The 10,000-nt window shown below is 39.4% G+C and overlaps 1 protein-coding gene across 8 annotated transcripts in view; it reads left to right on the top strand.

Annotated features, from left to right (window-relative positions):
• The window catches only part of LOC137997826 (ATP-dependent RNA helicase DDX19A-like), a 142,188-nt gene that overhangs the window by 122,662 nt on the left and 9,526 nt on the right, over positions 1-10,000 (top strand). For 7 of the 8 annotated variants that reach the window (XM_068844094.1, XM_068844092.1, XM_068844097.1 and 4 more), the window contains 3 exons: positions 2,117-2,231; positions 5,859-6,036; positions 7,833-8,070. In XM_068844094.1, the coding sequence (XP_068700195.1) occupies positions 2,117-2,231; positions 5,859-6,036; positions 7,833-8,070 (531 nt within the window). The remainder of the gene's footprint in view (positions 1-2,116; positions 2,232-5,858; positions 6,037-7,832; positions 8,071-10,000) is intronic. The other variant, XM_068844095.1, reaches the window with a different exon arrangement.

Raw genomic sequence — 10,000 nt, 5'->3', positions numbered from 1 at the left:
AATTTGCTGGCTGCTCTAATTTGTAAATAGCCAACTGGTTTGCCTCTGGCCAGTTGCATCCTTAAAGTACAGTTGTTCTGTTCAATGTTGGGAGATAGTGAAGCTACTAGCTGGGCTTCTGATAGGATGCAGAAAAAAATTAAAGATTATGCGAAAATTTTTGATCATATTATGTGTAAGCATGCGTTGATTATGCAGAAATTTAAACAGTTTATAAAGCTAATAATTAGACCCGTCCAATGTATTTGCATGGGAAAAACACTATCTGACTTATCTAACAAGCTTTTAATTGGCAAGCCTCTTACTGATGACAATATTAAATGCCTTTCAAGGGACATCAACCAAGCCTTTTTATGCCCACAATAAGCCTTTTCGCCCATTCCTGATGATTATCACGTTAGCACATCCGGTTATGAGGCTCCAACTATTTCACTTGAACAGTGTTTTAAATGGCTTAATGCAGTTGTTCCTTCTAAAGCAGGGGGCCCAGATGACATCGCAAACTGGGTATTACATGAGTTTGCTCTTGAACTTGCTCAGCCAGTTTGTTTGGTTTTAAATACGTCTTTTATTACTGGTTCTATGCCTGAACTTTGGAAATGCGCTAACGTCACCCCTCTTGCTAAAGTTAACAACATAGAGGATTTCGGGAAAGATCTTAGACCTATTTTGCTTACCCCTACTTTATAGAAAATCGCAGAACATTTTGTTGTCCAAGAACATGTGAAGCCTGCTGTTCTGAAAAGGCTATATGCCCAGACCAGTTTGGATTTATCCCTGGTTCCTCTACTACGCATGCCTTAATTAGCATGTTCCATAATTGGACTCGTGCTCTTGATGGAACTGGGAACTGTGGAAGGGCCTTTGTTCTTGATTACAAGAAGGCGTTCGACTTGATAGATCATAGACTGTTGATGGCCAAGCTTTTGCAATATGATATTAATCCTTACATCATAAATTGGATTGCTGCCTTTCTCTCCAAAAGGCAGCAAAGAGTCAAACTAGGGAACGACTGCTTCTCCAAATGAGGTTTGGTTCGTGCAGGGGTTCCACAGAAAAGAAAATTGTGACTGAATTTTAAACAAAATTTCGACTCCAGGGTATTTTTAATTTATAACCTTTACACAGGTTCTAGTGTCCAGGATCATTGCCCAAAAATGCGTGGAAACTGCTAACAACCTTTCGCGAAATGGTGTGATTTTCTTCAACTGATCTTCAATGTTCAGGAAAATAAGCGTTTCATAACAGTCAATCTCTTTGGCTTTTATGTTTGTGAGGATGGTAAGCAGCTGCTTTATCAGTAATATCAGGCATTCCTTCTGTTTATGCGGAAAATATCATAATTATGCGGAGGATGCAGATTTTAGGGAATTATGCGGATCCGTGTCGCCGCATTCTGTCAGATACCATGTACTAGCTACTCTAAAAATCTGAGAGTAAATGATACTTATTTGCCTACTTACTTAACTGAATGCTGTCAATTGGCTGAAATAGAGGGAATGTTTTCTTAATCACAAGGGCACTATTGGTAATCAATCTGAGTACTGAAATCTTGGTTGATACACTGTATTTGCTTAGCCAGGACAATTAACTAGTTTTTGTCTACGTCTACTTATTAAAAGTCATACTTAAGCGACACTTCTGTTGACAGCAATGATTTATAGGATTGAACTTAAACCAGATGAAAGTGTTTTCCTTGTACTTTGAAGATTAAAGTCATTGAACCAATTGGTCAGTGACATGTACTGCAAGTTGATTGTCATTTGTCACGACATTCAACAGTCTTCCCTCAAGAATAATATTTTTCCCTCTATGTGATAAACATAATTATACAGCGTAATCCTGATGTGCCCTTGTTCAATTACATGTAATTATTAATTTCGCGTGTATTTACAGAGTTTTCCAAATTGCCCTTGTCATGGAAAAACTCTGTAAATACATGTACATGTGAAATTAATCCTTAATTGCCTTTGGGTCCATGTGATTACATGTATTAACTGTCTTACTAACTGCTGTCAAGCACATGTGCTATATTGCAGCTCAGTAACAGAACTTACATGTATCCCATGCTTGGCAGTTGAATTTATTTCCCATTTGACACTGAAATTTTTTGCAGGTGATATACCTTTCACCTACGTATGAACTGGCCCTACAGACAGGGCAGGTGGCAGAAAAAATGGGAAAATTCTGTCCTGAAATTAAGATTGGCTATGCAGTAAGAGGAGAGAGTGGTAAGAAACGTATCCCAACAAGGATTTGGAGTTCACTTTAATTAAAATAATTGATTTGTCAGAGAAGCACCTGTGATGCCAGGCTTTGTAATCAGTTGTCTTGCTTCATTTAACAATAATAACTAGTAGTAATCTCGGATTAGTAAAGTGGGTTCAACAGTTGCTTAGGAAGCAAAGCAGAAATCTTAGGAAGCAAAATACAATAGGTGTCAAGGCCAATCCACGGTTTAAAGGAGACAAATTTAGCAAGGTGTGTGTTAAAGGAAAAAAGGCTCATTTAAAGCAATACTGTTGTCCTAGACGGTCCGGTCTTGTTGTTAACAGTTCAGAATGAGAGTTTTTGAGCCACAAACATGCAGCTCAATGCGAAATGCCAGTGAAGAAAGATTCGAGAAATTTGTACATGCGTAAACAAAAGGTTTTGCGGTGGGTTGAAGGCAAAAACTCGACAGCAAAAAAGTTTTGTTGAGTAATAGTTGTTAAAGGCTTAGCATAAAAGTGCAGGTGAAGCGAAACGCCAGTAAAAGGGTTCAATAAATTCACGTCACCAAGGTTTTTACCCTCAACAATTCTTGAGAAATGGGACTACCGCACAATCCCCTCCGTGAACGAAAGCGTTGAGATAAAATACTGTAAAGTTCCGATAGTATCGACCCACCGAAATTAACGTCAATTTTTTGTGGCAGCTAGTAAATCCTGAAAGTAGCGACCCCCCCCCCCCCCCCCTCCCTTAATTTGTCAATCAATAGCCAAAATTATAATGTACAATAATATGTTCGTGCATTGTCACAAGTTGTTCAAGATAAAGCACTTTAATTTACAACAAGGGGAGGCTTTATGCCACCATTCATACTTGACATCAGTTGACTGATGTAGCGATGGATGTAAGAACTACCATAAACTGAAATAATTTCGTATTAACAATAGCAACGTTTCTTCAAATTGAAATTGCAAACTCTTCATAGTTTTCTATATAGTTTTTTTTTGCTGTATTTATCATTGTTATCTTCTTTTTATGAAACACAATTTATACGTATGGAATGCAAATAAAATGTTGTTGTTTTTTTATTTCGGAAAAGAAGCTCGCGCCAGCTCTATTTGTAAACGATTTTTGTTCCCCGAAAGTATCGATCCCCTGAAAGTAGCGACCCCCAGAGGCTGCTAATTCCGAAAGTAACGAGGGTCGCTACTATTGGAACTAACTCTACAGTAGCCCAAAATTAAAACGATGATGAAAATTAAATATGGTCTAGAATGCCCTCATGAACCGGTAACGGTGATAACGGGCTAATGATAACCTCCATAAGGTCCTGAAAAAAGTACAGGGGTGCAATGGTCTGACAATGATACTTGATCTTGGCAAAAAGGACGAGAAGCAATTGACTCTCATAGACATCATAATGCACCATAATGCCTTTCTTCAATCAGAATAGTTATTTAATGGAATCCTGACAATTCATCACCTTTGGAGACATAAATCTTTAATAGGAAATCTTATGAATGTGAGTGCATTTCCACCCGAAAGCAATCCAGCTTTATGCACTTTTTACGGTGTATTTTGATTTGTGTGTTTGGCAAGAAACTTGTATTTTACAAATCCATAGCTGATCAACTTGAAATGGTTGGCATTTCATCTTTCAGTTATCAACTGTGATGACCGAAGGGCATATATCGGTTGGGTGTCACAGTTCTTTATGCGCTTCTGTGAAAAGGACTTGTTGGTGGTGCGAAAACACACCAGTGCACAGCTTCCTGGTGTTCGGTTGTGTAGTATCAATCATATTGGCTGGAGATACTTTGAACAAATTGATACAAACTCAGTTTACCTTGGCGAAATTAGAGAATTTAAAACAGCAATGGAAGAAAATAATATGCAAACACAAAGAACCAGCGCTTTTGGCATGACGTAATGCCTGTGATCACTATGGCTACCGATTTACTGCATGAAATCGAGGTGAAAGGCCAGCCAGCCAGCAAGTTCGCCCAAAACCTTAAAATCAACTGGCGTCGAAAGCAACGTCATTAAAAACATGAGAGATCTGGAAAAACGACCAAAATAGCGTGCCCTCGATCGAACGCAATAATAATCATCATCATCATCATCATCATCATCATCATCATCATCAATAATAATAATAATAATAATAATAATAATAATAATAATAATAACGTGCCCGGGTGATTGCGGAATCGCTCTGAAGGATAACGAAAAAGTCAACAAATACCAGAACCAAACAATTGAGATCAAAACCCTCTGGCACTTGAAGAAAGTTGTAATCACCCCGATTGTCAAAGGGGCATTGGGGAGCTTCACAGCCATGCTGGAAAAGTATTTAGCAGATATCCACATTGGGCTTAAGGCTCATACGATGCAGAAGACCGTTCTATTGTGATCAGCAAGGATCCTAAGACGAGTTCTGGAATGCTGAGGTGGCTTGTTGTTGCTTGTACCAGAACCCTCAGCAGAACTTTGCTGTGATAGTTGTAAACAATAATAGTAATACCAACTTTATTCATTCAGTTCAGTGAAAGGGAAGGATACCAGAGGTTTTCTCTATCCAGGCGCGTATCCAGGATTTTGAAATTGGGGTGGGGGGGGGGGGGTGAATTTTTGTAATAATGTTATAGAACCAAAGCCTGGTTGAGGTGTTTGAGGTCTGTGCAAGAATGGGGGCTCAGAAAATGGGGGGGGGGGGGGGGTTAAAATTCACCCATTTCACTTCCCCTGGATCCGCACCTGCTATAGAGGGTATCCACCTGCAGCCGGATGTAATATTGACTGAGAGTCGATTTTGATGAGGGAGGAAAACTGGAGAAAAACCCTCAGAGTCCGTTTGAGATTGACTGAAACTCACGTACGACCATGGGCCTGAGGGTTAAACCCGAGTCTCAGAGGTAGAAGGTACAGTTGATAACGGCTAATCCACCCTGACTCGCCTTATATTCAACAATAAAATTATTACTCTTCGCGGGCACGCTGGATATGAAGTGATAGATAACCAGTGAGGCACGTAGTGCCCAGCTGGTTATATAGTCATTGTGTATCCAGCAAGCCAGAGTACAAGTGTAGAATAATAATTGTTTTATTAAAAACGCCAGGATCAACAACCTTGTTGACTAAAGCATCAATATCTGTCTTGGTCAATTCCGGTCCAAAACAGCTTTTGTCTTCCATTTTTTCTGAGAGCTGCAAATATTATTTCAGTTCACTTTATTGCTTATGCATTCCTTGACCATATTAGGTAGAGCAGGTTTATGAACTTATAGCCTGTGTTCGGCGAGCCAATGCAAATGCTGGAAATCCGATATCTGTAGTTCAATTTTTAATAAATGATATTATTCAGCAAATGGGGAAGTAAATATTGCAAAATATTTACCAAGCAAAAGGAATACCAAATATTCCTCAATATTTACTGAGCCTGAGGTGAATAATAATTAGTCCAGAAATGGGCGGAGTCTCCATCATGCAGCAGCCTACCAATAGAAGAAGCCCCAGGATGTCTCTTTTCACACAACATCCAGCCTACTTTAAGATGTCCTTATTTCTGTTGTGCAATTGAGTGCAGTTAAAATTATTGTAAAAGCACATGTAGTTTTTAGTTAATGCCATTTTGCTTCAATTTACAGTTTCAAGAGGCCAGAAAGTGACGGACCATATTTTATTTGCAATGCCAGGAACTTTGTTGGATTGGCTGTTTCGGTTCAAAGTGATGGACCCAAAGAAAATCAAGATGTTTGTGCTGGATGAAGCAGATGTCATAATTGCACTACAGGGCCACCAAGATCAGTTCATCAGAATACGCAAGTTAGTTGGATTTCTCATTTAATTAACCCATTGTCGCCTGAAATGCTCCTCATTGAGGAGTAAAATCATCTGGCGTTATAGACAGGGTAAAATCTATGTTTGTATCAAGTCTTACTTCCACGGGGCAATTGAGTGGAAGTAGTGGTTGCTACTGTAATCCATTGACTCTGCAATTGCCCCCCATTGATAAGTAAAATCGTCTGAGTTAGACAGAGTAAAATCTATTATTAAAGGCGAACTCCCAGTGGTCAATGGGTTAATTAAGACGCTAACTAAATTGTGAACCACTATACCATTGTGATAACAATCCTAGTTTTTTTACTTGGGTTTTGGAATCACAGAGTTGAATTACAGTTAAGGAGATATTAAAGTCAATTATTTTTGTTTCTGCTCTTTCCTGCTCATAGCTCATGCATAAATAACACATAATTACATGTACATGCATTTTCCTGAGATGATGTCAAACTCTGCATGTACTTACATGTATCTTACTGAGATGTTGTAAAGCTCTTAAATGCAATGCCTTGTTTTTTTTTTTTTAGTGGGGATTTGCATTAATTCACTCACCCCTAAGGGGTTTCTCATTTATGAATAAAATCTTCTGGTGCAAGAAAGAGTAATTTGAATTTTTTTTTTGGAGGGGGGTGGGTGGGGGCACACTCATGGTTGGTAAATAATATGATTATTGAGGTTAATTAACAATATTACTACCGTAGCTAGCATTTTAGGGGTGTGGGTTTTTGAGCAAGTTAACCCTGGAAATGAAAATCAGTTTGTGATCACTGATATGATGTTGGAGCCCTATCCCTTTGATTAGCTCGATCATGAGATAAACAACAATGCCAATAATCTGTGTGCCTCATTGGAAGAAAAGAGGATTGTTTCTTGGTGTTGAAATTTAATTTTAGCAAAATAAAAATAATCATTTCGTGACAAGTTGTGCTTCTAAGGGTAAAAGGTGTTGTCTGTCATCACGTTTTTTTTTTTTTTTACACAAGGACTTTTGCAGGATCTTAATTCCCAACTAGATTTGTATGTACAGGGCTTATTTTGCAATTTACTTGTGCAGCTAAAAGTACAAAGAAAAATTGAAAGTAGCAAAAATCTCCCAAAATGTTTTTCGCTGATGGTAACTTTTTATATTCTCGGTTCAAAATTTAAGTTGTTTTCATGTCGCAATTCGACACTTCTGAAACCTTCTTCTCTTTCTAAAAACTGTGTATCAATATTTACTTACTTTTGCGTCAATATTTGTTTTGCACAAAGCAGGCTAACAAAATCTGTACCTAGCTTAGTTCACATTTTTGAGTGTTAAAATATAATTTTTGGTCCTATGTTTCTGACTGCAAGTCCTATATTTTGAGGTCACCCATCCAAATACTAACCCCACCCGACAGGGCTTAACTTCAGTGAAATTTTGTCTTAGAAAACTGTCAGACGCTCAGAGTGCACGCTCAAACGTGTAGTGTAAAAGAAGTTGTAACTTGAAAATTATCAACATGATGGCCTCGAAGCCAAGGTCTCTCGGTTCCCTTTTATTTTCTTCAATCTTTCTGGGATTTAGTATTTTCCTAGTAACCGCAGTCTTCTCGGGGAGCTATTTACTTAAGACATCTACCATGGCACTATAATGATATACGGTACCGAAAAAATATCGTGTACTATTAGAGCTACATCTTACGCAAAGATATATGGAATTTCCTAGAAGACGAAACGCAAGTTAGTTGACAATTATACAGCGCTATGTTACTGTACTACCACACGTACGCAATGCGTGCCTATTTTTTCATTTATAGGCAACTACCGAAAGACTGCCAGATTCTGCTATTTTCAGCCACGTACGATGACGAAGTTATGAAATTTGCCAATACAGTAGTGCCAGATCCCATCGTTATCCGGCTACGTCGAAAGGAGGAGATTTTGGACAACATCAAGCAGTACTATGTAGTGTGCCGTGACCAGGAGGACAAACACCAGGCCCTCTCAAACATGTATGGCGTGGTGTCTATTGGACAGTGCATCGTATTCTGTAATGTAAGTGTTTTGAAGGTCACGCAAAGGGGCAATGCGTCACGCTAACACAGATTGATCAACGCTTTAGGAATGATTGCACCCAAAACCATTTCTTCCATCCAAAGAGACTTTTATAATTCCTCGAACACCATTGATTTCATCATATTTGATTAACGTTCAGTCAGGCGTGGGTTGATTCTAATGGATCCCTGTAAAAATATGGTGTTCACTCAACAATACGGTTGAATGGAGAGAGACAGTTCTGTCCAACCAGTCGGGCTGATCGAGGTGAATCACCCTCAGAGGTGGTCACAAAGACTCCAGTACGTCGTTTTAAAAACGAAACAGGGCTTTTCATTTGCCTTCCCGTCCCATTTCCGAGCCTTTGCCCCGATGGCTCAGTCGGAAGAGCTCTGGGGCCCGTTTCTCGAAGGTCCCGAAACTTTACGGGCCATTTTCGGGTGTCACAATTCCCTTTGTATCTCAAGAACGGAGAGGATTTAAGTCGTCATACTTCACAGTAATGTTTCTTTTTGTTACCTTGAAAACATGTTAAAAGATCGGCTTTCCAAAACAAGCGGTTGGCAGTTTCACAAATGGCTTTTCGGGCCCGAAAGTTTTCGGGACTTTTTGAGAAACGGGCCCCTGGGCCCAGTTGTTTAAAAGCGGATTAACGCTAATCGCAGATGAAAAATTAACCAAGGAGTATATTTCTCAACTCCAAAATGCTGTTCAACGCTGTATTCTGCAAAGCTTTACAACAGAAGATGGTAATCTTGAAAAACAAAAATCAGCGAAAGAAACTTTAGCAAAAAGTTGAAGACAAAAAACAAAAGTTTACGCTAATCCTGGATTAAGGTAATCGGCTTTCCAACAACCGGGCCCTGGACTTCAGTGCTGGAGATCAGAGGTACAACTCTGGCCTTACTAGCATTTGGGGTTTCACAATTGCTGTATAGTAAGTGCTGCCTTTGTAGTGTCGTTTGCAAACGGTTATGTGTTCATGTCTTCGCTGATGAGACTGATAAAGCGGAGGCTTTTGATTGGGAGTTTAAGCAAAGACGACGGCTCCGGCAACGAAAACGTCATTCCAAAATATAACTGAGCGCTATCGCAAGTATAATTCGCGATTATTCTTTCTTGTTCACGTTGTACAATACGGGCGAACTATCCTGTAACTGGATTGCTACGAACGATTTTAAAGTAAAGATAGCAAATAAATGGTTCTCTGCTGTATGCTCACGTTGTGGCCAAACCTAGAATTTGGTGATTTCACGTTGTTTTGTGGAGTGCGGCAAAGAAATTCACGGAAATTCGTGCTGCACTTGCAGCACGATTATTTCTCCATTTTTAACCAATAATATTCTTGCCTTGTGGCGATATCACAATCGTAGCCGTTGTCTTTGCTTAAACTCCCCAATGTTCCCCTGCGACGTTAAAAAACCCACACAGTGTTCGATTTCGGGGGCGTGGTCCCAGATGTGTTGGTCTGTTATTAATGCGTTGAATGCTCGAAATTAAACTAATGGCAACTCAAAAGAACGAAGGAAGAATGATGTATGATATGATTGTAGCCAATATACCGTAAAATCAAAACGGGGGCTCCGTACTCGAGACCTCAAGCACAGATTTAGCCCTATGCGGATCTTCCGGCCGATGAATAACATATGTCAGTGTCGCCGAGTGGTTAGGGCCCGTGCCTTGAGATCGGGAGATCCCGGGTTCAAGACCGCGTTCTGACCACTCTTTGAATTTGTTTCAGGTAGTCCCTGGTTCAATTTCCTGGCGCACTTGTAAAATAGCCAACTGGTCTGCCACCCGCCAGTTGGGATTCTTCACAATTGTATATGTTAAATGCTCGGAGATATTAGCTACTAGCTACTCTAAAAATTCGAGGGTAAACAAAGTGATTATTATTATTATTATTATTATTATTATTATTATTATTATT

This window comes from Montipora foliosa, chromosome 3 (assembly GCF_036669935.1).
Source record: "Montipora foliosa isolate CH-2021 chromosome 3, ASM3666993v2, whole genome shotgun sequence".
NCBI classification, from domain to species: Eukaryota; Metazoa; Cnidaria; class Anthozoa; order Scleractinia; family Acroporidae; genus Montipora; species Montipora foliosa.
Note: the sequence above shows the minus strand (reverse complement) of the source record. Positions and strands in the feature narration are given on the sequence as shown.